We start from the raw sequence: 23856 nt of genomic DNA, 5'->3' as shown, positions 1-23856 counted from the left end.
TCACTATTTTCTATTTTCCCCATCTGTTTTTTATTCAATTCTTCTGCTTTCCCTACATTATTTTGGGATTGAGTTGTTTTTTATTATTCCTTTCCGTTTCCACTATTAGTTTATTACCTATATCTCTTTTTTTTTAGTTGTCACTCTAGAGTTTATGCAGTATACATCTTTAACTTAACACAGCTCACATTCAGATTTATACCTCTCTATAGATTTAGCATAAGAATCTTACATTAATGAATTAACTAATTAAATGCATTAAATGCAACTAATTAATGAATTAATTAAAGAAACTTAATTGATTTTATGGCATTTGCTTTCTAATCAATGCTGAAAAAAATGCATCCCTGTAGGGAAGGATCCTTTCCTTTGGGGCTTCTGGAGTAAAGGAAAAGAAAGACCATGAAAAAGGCACACCCTGTGGATTCTTACTCCTCTGGAGGCTCCCATCCCCCCACTGGCCTCACCAAACTTGGATGCTACCATGCACTTCTCAGCACAACTCTATCTCTTTCTCACAAGTGTCACTGCTGTACAGACTTAAAACCATCTTTATGAGGTGAGTGAACAGAAACATAATTAAATTATTTATTGTGAGGTACAACCATATGGCTTGTGTTTAAAGAAATTAAGCATCTTCCCTTATGAAAAAGGAGCTCTAAGAAGAGCTTATTCTCTCTCCCAGAAGGATTCTTTCCCTGGGAGGATAAGGAAGGGATCAGACTTATGCAAACTGAAGACAAGAGAAAGGAAAGAATCCCACCCTGTCGGGAGAGGCTCCCTCTCCCAAGCCCTTTCCCTGACTTCATCGCCCACCTTCCCCTGCCCCTACCCCTGCTCCTCCTACATAACTGCCCACCTCCTCCACTTTCTGTGCTCTCCTCCTGCTCTCAGCCAGCCTGCCATGTGGGAGAGGGTACTGGACATCCCTTACCTAGCCTCTGACTTCACTGAGCAAAGCCAAACCCTGAAATTAACAAAGATTAAGACAAAAGGAACTAAACACAGGTTAGTACATATTTAACCTTCCTCAACAGTGCATTTCATTCACCCACATCCCAAGCTATGGCTGGTGGGAAGAAATGGGACATGATACAAATAACATAGAACCTTTTAAGATCACAGCTTAATGGACTTACAGAGAGAATGAGTAAATCTCTTACTTAAAAATAAATCCACTCAGTGGCTATTAAATCATCCAAGCACCCATATCACCATCTGGTACCATTCCTCTTTCTTTTATCATGGGATAGTGGAGATGCTATAAAACAATCAGCAGCCTTTTCTAGAAGGTTTTGCTTAGCATTTATTGTTACCCTAGCTTATTTGCCATGCCTGGACCTCAGCCCACAGCCTATTAGAGAATCAAAAGGCCAGGCAAGAAAGGAAATGACTCTTCATGAGTTCATTCCTTCATGTGCCAAGAACTTTATCTTTTGATTCGTGGTGAGATTACCATAAGGTTACCACAAAAAGTCAAGACAGCTATTAAAAAACTGCAAGGCAGTAAAATCATAGGCTTATTTATTTGTTCCTGAAAGGGTTAGACCACCTAAATCACTATTTAATTGCAAATTTCTCATTAGAGGTCTTTTTTCCCCCCCGCTTTTGAATACAGTAAAGCCAGTGCTGCTCCTTCTGGAGGTAAGCATTGGGGGTAAGGGCAATTTGGGACTGGAAACCCTTTCCAGAACACAAATGCCATCTCTACCCACCATGATCTCTACCACACCTTCATTTTATGAAACAGGTTCATGATAATGCATAGCCTGATCCTCTCCACAGAGTGCGGGTAACAGATTCCACAAAATGGATGTGACAATTGGTAGATTCTGAACTGTAGCACCACACTGAAGCTCTGGCTGTTTTTCTCCTGCATGAGTTCCTCAGAAATCTAAATGGTAGCCCCTAATGGACAAGAATCATGTCTAACTCAACAATATCCTCCCACCCCTTACCATTTTTTTCTATTTTAAATACTTAATAAATGATTGCAGATTATGTTCAGGCCTTAAATTCTATGTAGAGCCTATCTATGTGGGCTCTGCTGGGTCTCTCTTACAAAAGCCTGCTATGCCCTAAGAAGAAAGACAAACTTTTGTTTTTAAGTTTATTTATTTTGAGAGAGACAGAGATAGCACGAGTGGGGGAAGGACAGAGAGAGAGGGAGAGAGAACCCCGAGTAGGCTCTGAGATGCCAGCCCAGAGCCCGACCCAGGGCTCTAACTCAAAACCGTGAGATCAAGACCTGAGCCAAAACCAAGAGTCCAGACGCTTAACCAACTGAGCCACCCACGTGCCCAAAGAAAGACAAACTTCTGATTCTTAAAGGGGCAAGACAGGATGGCTGCTCTGACCAGCTATGTGACCTTGGAAGGCATTTTAACACTGCAGGTTTCAGTGTCTCCATCTATTATGTGAATGGGGCAGAACTAGCTGATGTCTTAAATGTGCTTTGGCTCTTTCATTCTGAAAACAAACAGAACACTACAACATCTCCCACAAGGTCAGGAGGAAAACGTTCCCTCCATGAAAGTTTCAGCAAGAGCAAGACAGAATATTTTGTTAGCTAAGCCACAGGCATATTTTAACCTCTTGTTTCAAAAACCACTCCATAGAATCCTACACTAACCATATTTTTGTTGCACTCTAGTTTTAGGAGAAAAGGGAATACATTTAAGGATGAACATACCTTCCCTTCAGACTTTTATTGTACTCCATCTGCATACATATTCTAGCCCTACACAGAGAAAACGAGTTGAAAACAACGGCCCTAGAACACTGAGAGTACTTCAGTTTTAAAAGAAGAGTTAAGATTACGTGAAGTTTAATCTACATTATATTTAAATTAAGAAAGTCCACATTAAGGACTCCTGGCTGGGGCTGATATGATAGATTGTAGGACTCTTGATCTCGTGGTCTTAGGTTTAAGCCCCACGTTGGGTGTAAAGATTACTAACAAATAAACTAAAAAAAGAAAAGTCGACGATCACATTAACTTGAAATGACAATAGGGTATTTAAAATTTCCAAATATGTAAGTTACCTTATTAAATCAGGGTTGGCCTAAAAATTCTAGAGAGCACCCTCTTGTGGCAAAAAATGCAATTGCTGAATGACAGTTTTATCCAGAGATTGCACCTACCAGGCAAAGAGCAGCTGCCATTCATCAAGCACTTATTACAGTTCAAGGACCAGCCCAGATATTTTATATGGCAATAAAATAAAAGTTTTAACAAAGGCAGTTTTCAATGTCATGGAGAGAACTGGAAGTCTTTTGTTTCACGGAGCCCAAGCTACACCTTAAGGTTTACTTCACTGAGAATGTCTCCCCCACCTGTATATTCTTGAACATGAGGGGGTATCATCTAGCCTTAGCACATTCTTCAGCACCTTTCCTGCACCTTCTTGGAGTACTGAGCTGTGCCTGAGACACTCTGTTAAGTTATATTTCCCTTTTGTTTTCAACTCAGAGACCCTTATTTCAAGTTGACAAAATGAAGACAGAAGAGCAAAAAGGAAGCAATACTTTAAAAAAAAAAAAAAAAAGGAAGAAAACAAAAGGCAAACAACAACAAAAAAAACCCCCACAGGTCAACACCTTATAAAAATCTTTATGAGTCCAGGGATCTTTCAATTCAAACAAAATTACTTAGCATCCATGATTTGAGAGGCATTTAATAAACAGAAAAACACTTATATGATTACAATTTATATTCTTCAGTAATATATATCATTCTTAGATCTTCTGAGCATCCTGTTTCTTATATAGCGAATTTCTGTACTTAGTACCTCATGTGATAAACCTAGTGTTCATTTCTCAAAAGGGCTTGCTAAATATTACCAACACTTGCCACAAACCTGGACCTGAGGGGACAAATATTTTTGTACATTCTGATTCAGAATGTTCAGCCCTCCCTAGAGAGCCCGATGTCAAGTTCCCATGCTAGGTGACCCCTCCACCGAGGTTGCAAATTCTAATGCCTACTAGCTGATCAGTCCCCATTCTTAGTGGGCTTCATGATCTCAGATCCTCCAACTTTTTAAAGACAATTGAAATGTAGAGACCTAACTTTGAAATTTTGGAAACTTCAAATGTTGAAAAAAAGGAAGTCAACCTATGTGTGAAGCCCTGTCTGAGCCAAACAAAACAGGCTTTCTGCCCAGTTGCGTCCCTCTGGTTCAGAGGCAGAGGTTCAGCATCTGCCCTCAGGGATTCTGAGGACTGCTCTTCAGTCTGCCCCCAGGAAATGCCTTCCTGATCAGATCCCGAGGATTGCAGTGAAGAAATCCCAGAAGAGGAGAGCTGCTGAGTGCTTCTGATATGCTTCAGTGTCACTGCAATTGTCTTCAGGCAAGCCATGTATGATCTTATCCAGTCAATTCCCTTCTTTAACATTCTCTCATTACTTGGATATTTCCACAGGTTTCAGAGAATACCAGAGTTGACAATGTCTACAATGAAACACTTTTTTTTAATTCTCTCAGGAGCCAACCAGAGTCATGTCTTTCTCTTTGTGGTCATGAAAAGCCGTCCTTCAATAAAACCCACACCAGTTTTGGGGATATCTCTAACAGGGATCATGGAATCTTTCAGAAGATAGGGGCACTGAGATAATGTACAAATTTGAAATGGGGTCAGTGCCTCGTTGCATCTTTAGCAAGATGAAGAGAGCCTCCTCTATTAAAAGTCCATCTCACATCTTTCATAATTAACTAAGGAAAAGGAAAGTGTGACTGAGTTTCCATTTGGGAGTAGATTTGCTCAGGATCCATGCAGCTTCAGATTTTCAATATCTGCTAATTTGTATGGGTTTAGAATATGTACCTTTAATAAAGTCTATAAGCAATGCCCTCAACTGGGAACCTCTCTGACTACAGAGATGTCTTACATTGATGTAGAGTAGGTATTCAGCCACACGTACTCAGATCACCCAAAGAAGAAAATATAGGGAAGTTCTACACTTTCTAGGAGGAATAGCTAAGAAGCAGATAGATGCCTCTGTGTGGAAAAGAGCCTTGTTGAAGCTTCAAAAGGAGATCAGGAAAGAGACCCTCTGGGACAGTGGAGTACACACTAAGTACCCACCTCACAAGATCTCCAGGACAGCTGTTGGAACGCAAGAAGCCTACTATTATGTATATGCACAGTGCAGCTTTAAAAGTTACAGGTTCAGCTGCCTGATGGTGCTCGACAGTCATGTGGGAGCTCTGTTCCTTTTTATTTGGTTTCTTTAAAAGATGAATGGAATGAGGGCTTTCCGAGATTTGGGGTAGTCCTCAAACATCTTGAGGTAGAACCTAAAAGACAAGAAAGGATAATTATAATAAGCAGTGGTCAACAGTGGAGGTTCGCTGGGTCTGAAATCCTTATGACTAATCAACCTACAGTTATTCAGGGCCTGACTCTTCCACACGGCCATTTGTCCATCTTCTTTCTCCCTCCTGCACCCTCTTCTGTAAATGTTGAAGCTTCTTGTGTTGGGAAATAAAAAGTAACAGCCAGAGGACTGTGGTGATGGTTGCACAACATTATGGATGTACTTTAAGATGACTGAATGGTACATTTAAAATGGCTAAAATGGTAAATTTTATGTTATGTGTATTTTGCCACAATAAAAAAAAAAGTATAAGCCAGAAAGAATTGCTCAATGGATTCAACCGGGAAATAAGGAACCAAAGACCCCAAAGACACTGGGCAAGGTTACTCCTTGAGACCTGGTAATGTTCCCAGGCGAATATCCCCTCATGAGGCCTGGGAATGCCAAGAAAATGTTATCTTGTGTTATGGGTTGAATTGTGTCCCCCAGAATAGATGCTTGAAGCTTTAACCCCCTACCTGGAAATAGGGCCATTGCAGATATAATTTATTAAGGTAAGATGAGATCATACTGGAGTAGGGAAGGCCCTTAATCCAGTATGACTGAAGGGGAGAAGAGACACCACGACAGAGACAGGCAGGGAAGGAGGCCATGTGGGGAGAGGCAGAGGTTAGGAATGGAGCTGTGTAAACCATGGGACACCTCGGACGGCAGGTGCAACCAGAAGCCGGAAAGAGGCAGGGAGGGATTCTCTCTTAGAGGCTTCAGAGAGAATATGACCCTACATCCACTTTGATTTCAGACTTCTGCCTCCAGAACCACAAGGAAATAAATTTCTATTGTTTTAAGACACTCAGTTTGTGGCCATCTGTTTTGGCAACCCTGAAAGATTAACAGAAGTTGTGAAATGGCTTTCTCCTTCAGTGACCAGTCTGTCCTCCTAGCTAACTGAAGCTGGTAGTTCTCAAGTTATAGTCAAGATGATGCACTCTGTTAAAGTGCCTTAATTTGAACTGGGGGACACCCAGTAATAATATGCGACGAGAGGTGGCAGGTTTCCGGTGCTATGATTATGCCCTCTGGGCCTCCCTCTGGAGCAGTCTGACCTAACAGGACAGGGCCACACTTAGGAATTTGTTGTGGCACCAGCTGGAAACCTCTGGTGGAAATGCTGTCCTTCCCCTGACCAGCTCCACTGAGACCACTTCTCAGGGCTCCTCGAACTGCTGGCTGATGCCCTCTCTGCCCTCTCCCTCTCCACCTCTGGTAGTCAGCAGACTCTGCCTCAAGAGAGGAAGGGTGGTCTGCAGCCTGTCTCCACCAAGTCTAGAAGGTGGCTGGCACGGGTCATGAGGACAGCTACTGTTTTATTCATTTCTGACAGGTCTGCGTAAATTCCACTCCAAGGAAAAGAACCCATTCTTGGTTTAACCTTCTAAACTATGAAATTAATCATTAGCCCAACTAAAACACCTATGCAGGAGCTTAAGGGTCCCCCAGATCCTGGTTCCAAGGCTATTCTCCCCTTGGCTATCGCTCGCTCGCTCTCTCTCTCTGTCTCCAGCCACAAAGGTCGTTTTATTTTTTTTAATTAAAAAAAAATTTTTTATGTTTATTTATTTTTGACAGAGAGAGAGAGACAGAGCATGAGCGAGGGAGGGGCAGAGAGAGCAGGAGACACAGAATCGGAAACAGGCTCCAGGTTCTGAGCTGTCAGCACAGAGCCCGACATGGGGCACGAACTCACAGACCGCGAGATCATGACCTGAGCCAAAGTCGGACGCTCAACCGACTGACCCACCCAGGCGCCCCTATTTTTTTTAATTTTTAAATTTTATTTAAATCCAAGTTAGTTAACATATAGTATAATAATGATTTCAGCAGAATTTAGTGATTCATCACTTACATATGACACCCAGTGCTCATTCCAACAAATGCCCTTCTTAACAAATGCCATTTTAGAGAAAGGATCTGAAATTCAAGTTCAAAGCCTGGTAACAACTTAGCATGTTACTTTCCTTCCCCCTGAAGTGGAGACATTTAGTCAATGCTTTGGTCCCCACCCCATCCGAGGTGCAGGGTTTGGGAGGGAGGTGGAAGTTAGTAAAGCTTTAGGCTAGCCCTACAGAGAAAAGTTTCCAAACCCATACAATTCCCCAGGTGAGGGGACAGTCCTGAAATCATACCACATAAGCACTCACTTACCCTGCCTTCCCAGGAAGCCACCAATGACCTTGGCTATGATTTATGGATGGAGGAGGTAGAGGGAAAGGGAAGTACCCATACCCAAGTAAGCCTGAATATTGCACAGATTCCAAGAAAATAATTCTGGAGTTTCCAAGGCTCTTTGATTACCTGGACTGTTAGCACCAAGCCTAGAATTAAAGAAAGTAGCCCCACAAGACCTGGGGCCAGGCTGTCCCTTGGTGGGACTGTATCCTGGCTGTCCCTCAGAATTACCTGTGAGGCTGTGGAAAGTTCTGCCCACGGAACACACTTAGAAATGTGGCAGAAGTGAAATGAACTGAAGCAGAGAAATGGAAGTGAGTTGAACTGAAGCATTCCTTGTGCCTCTTGACCCTTCCCTATAGCCCACTACCACCCAGTATCCACCCACCAGCAGGTAAGCCTGCTAGGAGGGCACAGAGCCGCCTAACATATGAGGACACAAGGTGCTTCTCCCTGGGAAGCCTTCTTCATCAAGGCGTTAGGTGGCTCCCCAAGTCACTCCCCGATGGGTTTAGTTTTCCTCATAGAAAAAAAAAATTTTTTTTTTTTACAATACTGTCATCCGGCTAAATTCCAAGTTCAGTGAAAGCCCAGGAAGTCAGAATTTACCAGTCCAGAAAACTGTATCAGTTTTACCTTATACAAACACATGTCTTAGTTTCTACATCTATCTGACTCCCAGGATTGAAAGCCTGTTTAGAGAAGAAAGCTACTTGGATGCTGCCACCCTGAGTGCAAAGTTTACCTATGGTGGTGAAAAGCTCGTAGCCCAAGGAAACAAAGTGAGAAAAAGGCAAATGCAAGCGCTGGGAGTGACCACGTGGCCAGGGCATAGCCGATCCATTCAATGATCTCACCAAGGAAATTGGCTCCAGAAACGTAGGTAAACAAGCCACCTGCATGCAGAAGAAAGAAAGAATCATCGGAACTGGATCATTGCCACATTAAAACCGCTCCTCCTATGTAGAAATACAAAAGGGAGCTACGATGGACGAGGGGCTGAGGACTTCCTTATCGTCACTGCAGTCTAGGGCAGTTTTCTTGGGGACAAGGGAAAACAAAGTGATGCAGCCTGTTGTTCTCGGAACATCCCAGAATCATGAGGAGTGGCAGCAACTTCTTGACAGGCTCTAGGCAGTCGCTAGCAACGGCTGCACCACTGGCTCCCAGACAAGACGCGGAAGAGGGGCAGGAGGTGTGGAGTTTGTTTCGTTCTATTAAGTAATGTTTCCAGGCCACCTCTCACCTTCTCCCTTCTCCCGTGGACACCCACATTGCGGCCAGCATATTTCACGCTGGCGCTCAGACAAAATGCAACAACACACAGGGTGACAATAATAAAAAACCTGAGTTGATGCCAGAAGTAGATTTGGGGACTGTGCCCCCAGCCCCCCGCCGCCGTGAGGTCTGCTTCTGCTGATTTTCAAGGTTTACTTTTCTATCCAACCATGTATGTCTGATACCAAAACTATAAATAGAAACCAACACATTTCCAATGATAGTAAATATATCCACTTTCTGCCCCACACTAAACTGGGAAACTCACCCAAAACTAGTTTTCTTTCCACAATTCTATAAAGAATATTTTGTTGTTTTCTTATTTTTTTTAAGTTTATTTATTTTGAGAAAGAGGGAGAGAGAGCACACATGTCTGTGTGGGAGGGGCAGAGAGATAGGAAGAGAGAGAATCTCAAGCAGGCTCCCCACTGTCAGCCTGTAGCCTGATGCCGGACTGGAACTCACCAACCCGGGGATCATGACCTGAGCCAAACTTAAGAGTCTGATGCTTAACCAGCTGAGCCACCCAGACGCCCCAGGAATATTTTGTTTTCAAATCATTCTCACCCCAAGAGTATTTTGTTTTCAAATCATTCTCTAACATACCTTAAAGTTGGAAACTAACTTCGACAATGGAGCTTTTAAGAGCATTCTTTGCTCTTCTTTGTTTGGTTAGTGAGTGAATATTTAAAATCCCACAGCCCCTTAAATTTATCTTCCTTAAAGATGACACTGCCTCAGCAGTTCCAGACCTGTGATTTTCCAGACCCTGGGAGGAACCACTGTCCTACTGCAAAGGGTCTATAAATTGCCTGTGAATGCAGCAAATGGTATTTATCAATGTATGGCATTATTTTTGTTTTATGTAGATACCATTAGGATGTCAGCAACATTTAAATTTTTAAAAATGAATATTAATACCATATTGTAACTTGGGAAAATTTAGGTTCCATTTACATCAAAAAGGATGGGAGCCATCCTTTTTAGGTTAAAGGAGGTTAAACCTATATAAGTACCACCTAAAATATCCAAGGATTACTTGGACTGGTTCACTCTCAGCTGCTTATGTTTGTCAGCCTTACACCCTGATTTCTTGGGAACAGTTAGGGTTTCAAATATCCTGTGACTTTTTATATCTGAGAATGCATTTGTAGTTGCAAGACCTCCCATCCTAATTTGTGATTAATTATGGCTCTCCACACCTTTAAGAAAATACAAGTGGTAGGAAATATACCCCTGACTAATCACTAGACAAATCTAGGTCAACTGGAAAAGACAAGTCATACAGGATTCATCTTTATCTGCTGATTCAGGAAGGACCAACACTCTGTGTACACATGATGCTTAACTTTTTGCGTTAACCTGACTGGGCCATAAGGTGCCTAGATATTTGGTTAAACACTATTTCTGGGTATGTCCATGAGAGTGTTCCTGGAAGAGATTAATGTTTGAATCTATACACTGACTGAAGGAGATTTCCCTCCCTGATGTGGGTGGGCCTCACCCAATCCACTGAAGGCCTGAATAGAAAAAAAAGGCTGAGTAAGGGAAAATTCACTCTCTCTGCCTGACTGTCTTTAAGCTGGGATGTTAGTCTTTTCCTGCACTCAGATTGGAATTTACACCACCAGCTTTCCTGGGTCTCCAACGTGCACGTAACAGATCATAGGACTTCTCAGCTTCCATAATCAATTCCATAATCAATTCCTCAGAATAAATTTCTCCATATATATATATATATCTGTATCCGCATCTGTATCCTAGTGGTTCTGTGTCTCTAGAGAAGCCTAACCCAGCACATGTAATCGTACCTATTGTAACTAGGTGGTAGCCTATTTCCACCTTGCCCCCAGCCTTGCACTACCCCACCTTTAGGGTGTTATGATCTCACACCTTCCTGAGGATGCCTCTGCCTTTCTTGAACTTCCAGGTTTAGATAAAAAACACAAATGTGTTGTGGGGTGGGAGGGGATGTCAGAGGCAAATGGAGATATAGTGTGTCATTTGTGCCCTCACTGCCCCCCCACCCTCCATTTGCCGTTCATAGCACAATCCCTGGGAAAGGCTCCCAAGGAAGAGTAGAAATCTGGAGGGCAGGAGAGACATTACCTTGTGGAATCCTATAGATGACTTCTCCAGGCTTCCTGAGCTGGCGCAGTATACAGTCACTATGAATGTTGATCCCCATTCCCAAAATAAATAAGAAGACACCTTAGCAAAGAAGACAGAAGGAAGAAGTTAAAAATGTATCCTGATTTTGGTGTTTTTCTCACAAGCTAAGTTTTTTTTTCTTCCTAAAAATGGAGACAAGGGCATTCAATTTCAAATTCTGAGGATGCTACAAAGAATGTCAAAGGGTGGCCAATTAGTCATGGTCCCAAATTTGGTGGAGAGGCCACATTGTTTCATAGAACTGTGTCATATGATAGAGGCAGGTGGCAGAGAAGAAAAAGGGAAGAAACACCATGGGCCAATACTTGAATGAATGAATGAATGAATGAATGAATAAATGAATAGCAAGCTTTTGACTCATTCACAAATAATTAAATTGTGATTGGCAAACTCAACAAGTAATTCCAAATCCCCTTCCTTTGCCTTCCCACACTATAGAGGCTGGAAGTCTGAAAAGTGGTCATGTGACCTATTTCTGCCACAAGGATGTAAAGGGAAGTGAATGTTCTGGGCGTTTCCTTGGAAATGTTTTGCTTTTCTGATAAAAGGGCAGATGGAACAGCACCTCTTCTGTCACCCTCCTCATTCATTGCCAGATGTGATGCCTCAAGTTATAGCAACTGTCTTGCAGTCATGGAGTGAATATCATGAGGACCACATACAAACATGTTAAGAACAGTGGAAAAGAAAGTATAGAAAGTTCCTGGGATCTTAATGACATCTGTAAGCAATTGAAGGGATGCAGAAGTCACCTGCCTTTGAACATTCTTGCTATGTAAGAAATATAAATTCTTAATTATTTAAGTCATTATGAACTGGTTTTCTGTGACTCAATGCTCAGAGCATTCCTCATTGATACATCCATTCGCATGGAAGTAACATGAGCTGGACTGGGGAGACTGGCACCTAGTAAACTGGTTTCCACCACTGTCAGTCACACACACACACACACACACACACTTGTTCCCCATTCATTGGTTCAGAAAGAGCCCTGGTCTGAGGTGAGGAGAGCCAGGATCAGGGATGCTAGGTCTTACACCCCAATGGGCACCATTACAACCCAGAAACACTCTATTTTTCCACATAGATGCCCAACCTCACCTCTCAACGATGTGTATTTGTACCGATCAAAACACATGAGGCAAAAAGCAAGAACACCTGAATTCAAAACAGTCAGATCTACTCTCACCTCATTTAGTGTGATATGAAATACGATATGATATGATTTTCAGTCTTGTCTAGTCGAAAGATCATTGGCCGTGGCATGGCATCAAATGGTGACTACACTTATCTTGGTGATCTCTGAATAATGTATAGAATTGCTGAATCACCATGTTGTGCATCTGAAACTAATATAACATTGTATGTCAACTATACTCCGATAATAATTTTTTTTTTAGTTATTGGCCTGGAAGAAAAGGAAACTGGGGAGAGACACCAATGGCAAGACATTGAGAGAAGGAGGGGAGATAGCATGCACAGCAGTGGACAAAGCAGGAACCTTGGACTCAGAGTCTGTGCTGTGTGTCCTTGGGCAAGTCACTGACCTTCTCTCAGCCTCCATTTTGTCATCTGTAAAATGGAGATTCTAACAGTACCTATTTCACAAGGATGGTACAAGACTCACTTATGTGTTCATTCATTCACCTATTCATTCACTTATTCATTCAACTACTATTTACTGTTACTATGTACCAAGCACTGTCCTAAACATCAGGGATACAGTAGTGAGAAAACAGTTGAGGTGTCTGTTCTCATGGAGCTTACATTTTAGTGGAAGAAAACAAATGAATTCAAATAATTAAAATTGTTTTAATTATATAATGTCACACCAAAGCAGAAGATCATAGGATCATGAGATAGAGAATGAGCTGGGGAGGGGAAGTGGTGTCTCTACTTTAGATGAGGTGGAAAGGGAAAGCTTTTCTGAAGATTTGGCATTTGTCCTGTGATTTGAATAATGAGAATGCATAGATCTGAGGGACAGCAATCTAGTATAGGGATTAGGTGCAAAGGCCCTGAGGCTAGAATAGGTTTACCGTGACTAAGAAGTAGAAACTTTGTAGTTGAAACTTTAGGATAGAGGGAAAAGTGAGAAAATGTGGACTGGATGATAATTAAAAAAAACACAGTAAGCATTATATACCTTGGTGAGGAGTTTGGATTTTTAAGTGCAAGAGAAAGCCAGTGTCAGGTTTTAAGCAGGGAAAAATAGGAACTTATTTCTGTTTATTAATATTACAAAAGAAATAAGTATGTGGAATACTACATGTGAATTTGTAAAAATAAGAAAATCAAGACACCTTATTCCCACCACCCAGAAATTACCACCATTAAACACCTTAGTGCGTATCCTTCCAGATTTTCATCTTGTGTAGTATCTAGGCCAGATTTCAATTTCCCCAGGAAGAAGCAAAATGCTCCTTATAGCTGGGTTGAGCAAACCAAAGTCCAACATAGGACCATATCTTGTAGTTGGTCATTATCTCTTTTAAGACCATTTTGACCTCTACCTTTTTAAAACATTTTTTCAGGGCACTGACTTCTTGAAAAGACTGGACTCTTGTACCTCAGAATGCTCCCCTTTCTAGGTAAGACTGGCTCATTTTCTCATGGTGCCATTCAGCTTACTTCTTCATTTGCCTTATTTCCTGTAAACTGGCATAAGTCATTTTCCTGTGTGGTTATGTTACCAGCTTGATATATAGTTAGGTACATTTATTTGTTTGTTCCCAATTTTAGGGAACTTTTTCCATTTCGATTTTTTTAAGTTTTCTTTAAATTTATTTTTTAAATTCAAGTTAGTTAACATACAGTGTGGTATTAACACCCAATGCTCATCCCAACAAGTGACCTCCTTGATGCCTATCATAGATTTTTTTTAAGTTTTATTTAAGTAATCTCTACACCCCACATGGGGCTCAAACTCACAACCCCGAGATCAAGAGTTACTTGCTCCCTGGACCAAACCAGTCAGGTGCCCCCACTTAGATTTTTTTTTTTTTACCTAAGTTATGAAGTTTTGTGATTCAAAGGACACAACCATATCAAAAGAGAAGCTCTGCCCACTATCCCATTCTCTTTCCCTGAAAACCTATGTGTCACCTTTTTAGTTTTTATCAATCTGATACTCCCTTTTCCAGTTTTATACACACACACACACACACACACACACACACACACACTTCCCTCCCACCATTTTTACATGACAAGTAGCATACTATATATACTGTTCACACTTGATTTTTATATAACCACATATTCTGGAGACATCTTACAGGAGCACACAAAGACCTTCCTTGTTTTTGTTTTATTTTGTTTGTTTGTGTCTGTGGCTCCAGAACACTCCATTGTGTGCGTGTATCGGCATTCATATAACTAATCCTCCAGTCATTTGTGTTTTCTTTTTACTTCTTTTTTTTTTTTTAAGAGAGAGAGAGAGAGAGAGAGTGCACAGAGCAGAGGAAAAGGGCAGAGGGAGACAGAGACAGAGATGCTTAAAGTAGGCTCCATGCTCAGTGCAGAGCCTGATGCAAGGCTCAATCCCGTGACCCTGGGATCATGACCTGACCCTAAATCAAGAGTCAGACACTCAACCAACTGAGGCACCCAGGTGCTCCCGGTCATTTGTGGTTTCAAATGTTGACTCTGACTGCTGTGTGCAAAAGGGGCTACTGAAGGCCAGTACCAGTGGTAGGAAGCTTAGTTTGAAGTTCACTGTCGTGGTCCCAGCAAGAGGTCATCGCTGCTCAGATTAGGACAAAGTTGGAGCAGTGAGGGAGAAGTGAGGCCAGTTGGCACAGTTATGGAACTAAATGCAGCTGTACTAGGCTGATGGATAGAACTGGATGTGTGATGTAAAGAGAAAAATTAAGGATAATCCCTGTATTTTGGTTTGAGTCAAAGTAATGCACAATTGAACCTTCCCAACTTGAGTTCCTCTTGCAGATAATGAAAAAAAATTCAACAATTAGTGTCTTCTACTATTTTAGATAAATGGTCAGGAAAAGTCTCTTTGAGGAGGCACAACTTGATAGAGACCTAAGTAAAGTGAGGGACCAATCTCCATGAATATATGTGGACAGAACATTCTAGACAGAGGGAATGGTCTGTTTGAAAGTTTTGGGGCCAAACCAGCTTGGCCATTTCAGGCCCAGCAGGAAGTTCCCTACAGCACAGTAAATGGATGGAGGCAGGAAATAGGGTTGGGAAATCGTGCAGGACCAACAATATTTGGGTGTCAGAAGCAGAGGCAGTGGTAAGGAATTTGTATTTCATCCTGAGAGTAATAGAATTCTGGAGGATTCTCGGGGCGGGGGGGGGGAATGATGTTCTTCAAAGTGCTCTCCTACTGCTTTATAGAGGAAAGACTGGTAGCAGGGAGAGAAGGGAAGGGAGTCACTAAGGGTTATTGCAGTAGGGTGGGGAGAGGTGATGGTGATTCAGGCTGTTGGAAGGGATATTCACTGGGGTGTGGGTGGGAGATGGTCAGGTGTACTCACCCAGGCTAAACCGTATGTCTGTGTACCAATCAGCAGGGTATTCAGCACAGTAAATCAGATAGTAGCCTTGGAGAAGTCCATTTCCCATGCAGAAAACAAAGCCTTTGATGAGGAGCACAACTGGAAAAGGCCTCCCTCTAGTACGCAATGAGTAAACAAATGTCCTGGGGTATACGGGAAAGAAAGGACAGGATACACTGTTTAAAAAAAAAATCAAATAAGATGAAACAATAAACAATTATATCAAGCCCATTTTTTAATTAATTAATTAATTATTTTGAGAGAGAGAGAGAGAGAGAGAGAGGAGGGCAAAGAGAGAGAGAGGGAGGGAAGGTAAGAGAGTGTGGAGCCCAGAGCGGGGCTCAAGTACACCTGGAGCAGGACTCAAATGCACAAACTATGAGGTCATGACCCGAGCCAAAGTCAGATGCTAAAATGATTGAGACACCCAGGTGCCCCACATCAAACCCAGTTTATAAAATCATTTTCCGGTGAACTTATGCAAAGAAGAATATTATTATTCAATTCTACAGCAATCATTTATGCTATTATTTATCTCGCTTCATTAAAATCCATAGTAGTCACCATTTATTACCTTATTTTATTCTCAGACCAGCCTTGAAAGTTACATTTCCTCTCCATCCAGTAGTTAATAAATTCAATCCTATGAGCCCAGAATTGGAGATCAGCTTTATATCAATCTACAAGTAAAATCCATACTATCCTGAAGAAAGGGAAAGCCTGGCCTGCCCCATGCAGCAGTGCAATGACATTTTTATAGCAGCCACTCAACGATGCATTTTTCTATGTCTCTCTGATAGACTTAATTACTGATATTGTAGCATTTCTAGAAAGTGGACTGAAGAATCTCGTGAGAAAAGAGAGAGATTCCTCTAAATGTTATGGAATCTAGAGTAATCTAGGAAGATCGAACTAAAAAAAATAGAAATAGCCTCAAAATAAAAATTTGCCAAGGTATAATTGAATGCTAGACATCAACTATATCTTCTTTGTAACTTTCCTTCTTTTATCGTTCAATATAACAATCATACAGGTAAGTTCATAAACCTATGTGAACAGGTCTTTAAGATTTTTAAAAATATTTTTATTTATTTTTGAGAGAATGAAAGAGAGACAGAGTGTGAGCAGGGGAGGAGCAGAGAGAGAAGGAGACACAGAATCCAAAGCAGGCTCCAGGCTCTGAGTTGTCAGCACACAGCCCGACGCAGGGCTCAATCCCATGAACTGCGAGGTCATGACCTGAGCCAAAGCCCAACCGACTGAGCCACCCAGGCGCCCCGTGAACACTTTAATGCATAACTATTAAATAAACACCCATATAATCACTAAGCAAGTCAAGAAATAGAACATTCCCATCACTCCCAGAAGCCTCCCATGGGTCCCTCCCTATTCATGGTACCACCATCACCCCAGACATAACCACCATCCTGATTTCTGTGATAATTTCTTTTTGCTTCTTTACAATTTTACCACATTTGGATGCATCTATAAAAATATGGTTTATTTCTGTTCATTTTTAATTCCATACGAATGGACTCATATTCTATGATTATTAGAGTATCATTAATGTCATGTCTTTAACTCATATTGTTAATATAAGCATGTTGTTGCATATAAGCTATATAGTTCAAGCATGTTGTTGTATATAAGCTATATAGTTCATATACTTTCATGGTTGTATATTACTGTTATGTATGAATGTATCACATGTGTTTATCTATTTTACTTTGATGGATATTTGGGTTGCTTCCAAAGTCTTATAACCACTCATTATTTAATGATTTTACATTTTACTTTTAAACCTTTGATACATTTGGAATTTCTTTTGTTGTAAGAAGTTAGATAAGAATCCAACTTAAATCTTTTTCCTAATGGTAGTAAATTTACTTAATTCTTTTTTTCACTGACATGCACTACCATTGGTATTATTAAATTGCCATAAAAATTGATTCTTCTTCTAGACTCTCGATTCTCTTCCATTGATCTATTGATTGCCAGTATTACACTGTTTTAATAATTGTACTTTTAATATATATCTTAATACTAGGTGGGGCTATTTTTTAAGTAAACTCTACTCCTAATGTGGGGCTCAAACTCACAACCCTAAGATCAAGAGTTGTAAGCTCTAGTGACTGAGTCAGCCAGTTGTAGGTGGGGCTATTCTTAAATCATTACTCTTTTTGAGGCTTTTCAACTTATTCTATATTATGTATTTCTTCATCTGAACTTTAAAACCAACTCATGGAACACTCACCCCGCAAATTTTAGAAATACTCCTAGATGTAAAAATTAATTAAGGGAGGGAAATCGCAGAAGGGGGACCTCTATGCTTTGTAAAAAAGCATAAAAGCAAAGAAAAAATTGGCAAAAAAAATAAAAGTCAAAATCAACTTTGTCAAAACTCTGGGATTAGCCCAGACTTGCAGCCACATGGGGAGCATTTAGGCAAGAAAATAGCTGAATCTCAGGAAGGGCCACAAACACCGTGCATTTTAACTTACTCACCTTAGTCCCATTTCCCACGTTCCAGCTCAGCACAGCCTCAAAAGTAACAGCCCGCATTCCCAGGATTGGAGGGAGGAAAACAGGGCTGGAGCCTTAGTCCCAAAGAGAAGTCATCATGTTATCTGTCTGGTGGTTCCCCTCAAAAGGCTTGTCTTTTGACCACCTCACTCAACCTTACCCAGGGCTAAATGTTTCTGGGGAAGGGGGATGTTTTTGAATGTTTTACTAGGACAGTGGCCTGAGGCAACGGATAACAGGTGGGGCAGATGAAAAACTCCTCCAAAAGCTTTAAAGGAAAGATGGAGGAATGAGATGTCCATAAGGGGTTTTGAAAATCTCAGGTATATTTCTGGGAATCTACACAGCCATGAACATGCATAGGGCCATGCACATGTTCAAAAACAGACCTGAAAATGTCCTACACTCTCACCTCTGATTAACCTTAAGGTTTGCACAAGTAGCTAACAAGGCTAAAAGCAGAACTGTAAACTACATGGGTGATTACTGAACAAGTCCCTTAACAGACACCCAGAGGTCCTTGGCAAAGACAAGGGAGACTTAATTGGTTCCAGGTGTTTAGGGAAAGCTCTGTCCCATCATTAAGTGATCATGAGCTAACAAGCTAACAAGCAGTGACTTCAGTGGCCACAACAATAAAGATGAAGACTTCAGAGAATGAGTTCAGAAAAGTCGCTAAGCAAACAAACGACTATGACAATAGACAGCAACAACAACAAGCCCCTGGGAGGCAGGGAGAATCTGATTCCCAGAGCTGCCACAAAGTATCATCAGAAATGCTTCATTTTCAACAATCAACCGTGGGACATACAAAGAAACAGGAAGGTATGACCCATACACAGGGGAGAAAAGCAACCAAAAGACGGTGATGCTGTCCCTGAGAAGCCCTATCACTGAGCTTACCAGACAAAAACTATAAATTAACTATTTTAAATATATGAAAACATACATTAATACAAGAACTTGCCCACAAATATTTATAGCAGCATTATTTATAGTAACCAAAATGAAACAACCCAAACGGGAATGGATGCTGAATGGATAAACAAAATGTTGTACATCCATACAATGACATGTTATTAAACCATAGGAAGGAATAAAGTAGTGGTACATATGCTACATGAATGGACCTTAAAAACAATATCCTACATGAAAGAGGCCAGTCACAAAAGGCCACATATTCTATGACTCCATCCATATGAAATGTCCAGAACAGACAAATCCTTAGAGACAGGTGGTTGCCAGGGGCTGGGGGATGAAGGAATGGGGACTGACTGCTACCAGGTACAAGATTTCTTTTGGGGATGATGAAAATATTCCAGAATTAGACAACGGTGAAGGTTACACAATTTTTTCGACATACTAAAAACCATTTAATTGTACACTTTAGTATGATGAATTTTATGGTATGTGAATTATATCTCAATTTTTAAGTTAACCAAGAGAAAATTCAAGCAGTGGTGCACAGGGGTTAAATTGTAAGGCTTCTTGGGGTGCCTTGGTGTCTCAGTCTGTTAAACGCCCGACTCTGGGTTTTGGCTCAGGTCATGATCTCACAGTCTGTGGGTTCGAGCCCTATGTCAGGCTCCATGCTGATGGTGCAGACCCTGCCTGGGATTCTCTCTCCCTCTCTCTCTGCCACTCCCCTGCACTCGCTCTCTCTCTCTCTCTCTCTCTCTCTCAATAAATGAATAATTTTTTTTTAAATTGTAGGGCTTCTTCCATTTACTAGCTCTATGACCCTGTCACCTAACTTAATTCGTTGTGTCTGTCTCTTCATCCACCCCCATTTCATAGGGTTGTGAGGATTAAGTGAGTCAGTATATGCAAGGTGCTTAGACCGGAACAAAGAAGAGATCAGTAAATGTGTTGTTTCTGGTACTGTGTTTATTAGGTTGTTGTTGACATTACCCTTTTATTCAGGTACAGGTGGTTCCTTTGCACTAACTCAGGTCTTTTTTGTGTGTTCCCCAGTACATTTTTAAGTTTCTTCACATAGATTTTGCACATTTTTTGTTATGTTTAATCCCACGCTTTTTTAAAATCTTATTTTGTGTGACTGTCAATGGGATTTTCCATTGACCTCTATTAACTGATTGTTTTACATATAGAAGGCCTTTGATTTTTCTACTATTAATATATTAATTTTGTTCCCAACCACATCCTGAATTCCTTATTATTTATAATGGCTTTCCAGTATATTTTCTAGGATTTCCTGTAACTAATGTTATACTTCACTCTTAGAAGATTCTGGAAGGCTTCATTCTTTGACCGTGCTCTGGAATGACATATAGCACTAGAATTACACAGTCTTTAAAAATTTGGCAGAAGCTTTTTGTGAAATCTGTCTGGGACTACACTGCTGGGAGGAGGGTTTGTTGTTATTATTGATAATATCCCTATTTCTCTCAGAATAATTGGTTTCTTTGTCTTATCTATGCCTTCTGGGGCACTCTAGTAAGTCCTGAAAAACACATGTTTTTTATACAAAATCATGCTTATCACTCAAGTTTTTAAATGTATTTGCATAAGGCTGAGAAGATCATACTTTACGATACTTTTAAACTCTCGGTACATTTTCTTATTACTCCTTCACCACAAGGGTCTTTCTTACTATCCTTTTATAGCCACATCCTCTCCCCATTCCTGGTAACCACTAACCTGTTTTCATTTTCCACAGTTTTGTCATTTCAAGATTATGTTAAGTGGATCGAACATATGTAGTTTTTAAAGTGGTTTTTGTCACTCAGCATGATTCCTTCAAGATTCATCCAAGTTCTGAGATTTATTTGTAAGTGAAAAAAAGGAAGCTGATAAAGAGTATATTACAAAAAGCTTACCATCGTTTTGTAATCAAGAAAAGGAGGGGCGCCCGGGTGTCTTGGTTGGTTAAACATCTGACTTCATGAGCCCCCCGTCCGGTTCTGTGCTAACAGCTCAGAGCCTGGAACCTGCTTTGGACTCTGTGTCTCTCTCTCTCTGCCCCTCCCCTGCTTATGCTCTGTCTCGCTCTGTGTCTCAAAAAATAAAATAAAACGTTTAAAAAATATTTTAAGGAAATAATATATATTTATTTTTTATAAAAGCATTATTGAGATAAAATTCACATATACAAAATTCACCCTTTGAAGTGCACAATTCAGTGGTTTTTAGTATAGTCACAAAGCTGTGCAGTCATCATCACCATTATCTAATTCCAGAATATTTTCATCACCCCAAAAAGAAAGCCCGTAACTGGTGGCAGTCAATTACAATTTTCCACACCCCCAACACCACCAGCTTCTGGTCAACAACCAATCTACTCTGTCTGTAAGGATTTGCTTCTTCTGAACATTTCTTACCAATGTAATCACACACGATGTGGTCTTCTGTGACTGAGTCCTTTCACTTAGCATAATGCTTTCCAGGTTCATCCACGTTGTACTGTGTATCAGAACCTCCCTCCCTCTTGGGGCGCCTGGGTGGCTCAGTTGGTTAAGCGGCCGACTTCGGCTCAGGTCATGATCTCGCGGTCGGTGAGTTTGAGCCCCGCGTCGGGCTCTGTGCTGACAGCTCAGAACCTGGAGCCTGTTTCAGATTCTGTGTCTCCCTGTCTCTGACCCTCCCGCATTCATGCTCTGTCTCTCTCTGTCTCAAAAATAAATAAAAACGTTAAAAAAAATTAAAAAAAAGAACCCCCTTCCCTCTTAAAGCTGAATAATATTCAATTATATGGATATACCACAATTTGTTTACCCATTTGTCAACTGATAGAAATATGGGTTTTTTCCACTTTTTAGCTACTAGGAGTAATGCTGCCATGAGCATTCATGACTAAATTTTATGTGAATGTATATTTTCCATTCTCTTGGGTAGATACCTAGAAGTGGAATTTGTGGGCCTTATGGTTATATTAACATTTTAAGGAACTGACAAACTGTTTATCAAAGTGGTCACATTTGCTTACTTTTGCAAAACAAAACAAACCCTAAAGGGTAAATGAGAAACTAATTTTAAAAGATACTTAGCTATAGAGGGCAGAAGGAAGGGAAAGGATAAAGAGTATAAGGGATTGAGGTGGAAATGAAACGTCACTGAATTTACCTTTTTTTTAAAAAAAAATTTTTTTAACATTTATTTATTTTTGAGAGATAGAGTGAGACAGAGCACGAGTGGGGGAGGGGCAGAGAGACGGAGGGACACAGAATCCAATGCAGGCACCAGGCTCTGAGCTGTCAGCACAGAGCCCGACGCAGGGCTTGAACTCACAGACCACAAGATCATGACCTGAGCTGAAGTTGAATGCTTAACCAACTGGGCCACTTAGGCACCCCATTTACCTTTTTATATAGCTTTGAAATATGGCCCATGTGAATGCCTTTATGTTTAAAAAGTTGCAAAAAGAGCAAACTGTAAAAGTGAAAACAAAGAGAAACATAAATCCAGTTGTATATAAAGTTGGTAACACAAGCACATACACAAAAAGAATCCTTTCAAGTGACTTTTGAACATGGTACTATGACTGTATATCCTTAGTGGGACAGAAAGAATGGCACAGAAATAACAACTGATTTTTTTATTTTTATCAGTAATAATGGTATTGTAATATAAATTATTTTATTAATATTGTCAGAGAAAGCCAATAAGTACACATGCTATTGTGATTAAGAACTAAGAACTAAGAACTAGGGCTCCTGGGTGCCCTAGTCAGTTGGGTGTCCAACTCTTGATTTTGGCTCAGGTCATCATCCCAGCATTGTGGAATTGAGCCCCACGTCGGGTTCAACACTGAGCACTGAGCGTGGAGCCTGCTTAGGATTCTCTCCTTCTCTCTTGCTCTCTCTCTCTCTCTCACCCCCTCTGCCTTTCTCCCCTGCTCACATGCTCTGTCTTTCTATTTCTCTCTAAAATAAAAATAAAGGTAAAAAAGAAACTAAGATTTTTGGTGTAAAAGAAAAGGATATGAATATAAAGTCAAAGGAAATGTAATGTTGAATTTGAATTGGAGGTATCATATAAATTCATGACTTGTAATTCTGACCCACTCAAAGACCTAGGAGTAATGACACACCCGTAGCAGTAAGCACCAGGTCTTCATTTGTGAATGCTATTCTCTAAAAGAAGCAGGCCACCATGAAGAAACAGCTCATTCCAGATCAGAGGCAGAAAAAGTATAAGGTGAGACAGAAGTGTTTTGGTTGTGTTGGAAAGTAAGGAAACAATCCAAGATCAAAAGGGAGATGACCGGGACTGTCAAAATTACATACGTGCCAACCGGAAAGGAGTTCCACTGGCCAAATTTGTAACAAACTGCATATCAAAAAGCATAATGCCTATAGTTGATGGTTAATATCTGTAAACTGAGGTTAATCTTTACTACCTCATTGGATTCCTGTAAAAATTAAATGTTTATGCAAGGAAAAATGCCTGACACAGGATAGTTGCTGAAGATTTTGTTTCTCTTCCCCTTCATACCCCATGAAGCCTTGAGGGCCTAAAGGTAGCTTAAGTTCTGGAAGGCTACAGAAAGGTTATTTGAAACATTTTTTAAATAGCTGCTTGCCTCCCAGAGTGGCCCTGTCAGTGCCAACAATGCCCCCAAACTGGTGCTCGCATGTGAACCATGCTTCCAGATCAAATCACATATCTGCCTCACCCCTAACCTCTAGACATTTTAAATCTGAATGCAAAGCCAAAACTCATCATATCTCATCCAAAGGAGTGTGTTATAATCAGAACAGGCTCATGGCTATAATAAAGAACTTTAAAGTATCAGAGTTTCCACATAACAAAAGTTCATTTCTTGCTCATGCCATAGCATAATGTTCAGCG

General features: G+C 40.8%; 1 protein-coding gene across 1 annotated transcript in view; it reads right to left on the bottom strand.

Moving 5' to 3' along the window:
• Nucleotides 1–3627: 3627 nt before the first annotated feature.
• The window catches only part of SRD5A2 (steroid 5 alpha-reductase 2), a 41134-nt gene continuing 20905 nt past the window's right edge, over nucleotides 3628–23856 (bottom strand). Inside the window, exons 2-5 of the mRNA XM_042930272.1 lie at nucleotides 15502–15665; nucleotides 10937–11038; nucleotides 8295–8445; nucleotides 3628–5300 (exon numbers count right to left, since the gene is read on the bottom strand). Of these exons, the coding sequence (XP_042786206.1) occupies nucleotides 5234–5300; nucleotides 8295–8445; nucleotides 10937–11038; nucleotides 15502–15665 (484 nt within the window). The 3' untranslated portion in view covers nucleotides 3628–5233. The remainder of the gene's footprint in view (nucleotides 5301–8294; nucleotides 8446–10936; nucleotides 11039–15501; nucleotides 15666–23856) is intronic.

The sequence above is a fragment of the Panthera leo genome, chromosome A3 (assembly GCF_018350215.1).
Source record: "Panthera leo isolate Ple1 chromosome A3, P.leo_Ple1_pat1.1, whole genome shotgun sequence".
NCBI classification, from domain to species: Eukaryota; Metazoa; Chordata; class Mammalia; order Carnivora; family Felidae; genus Panthera; species Panthera leo.
The sequence above is the reverse complement of the archived record's forward strand: the minus strand, read 5'-3'. Positions and strand labels throughout refer to the sequence as shown.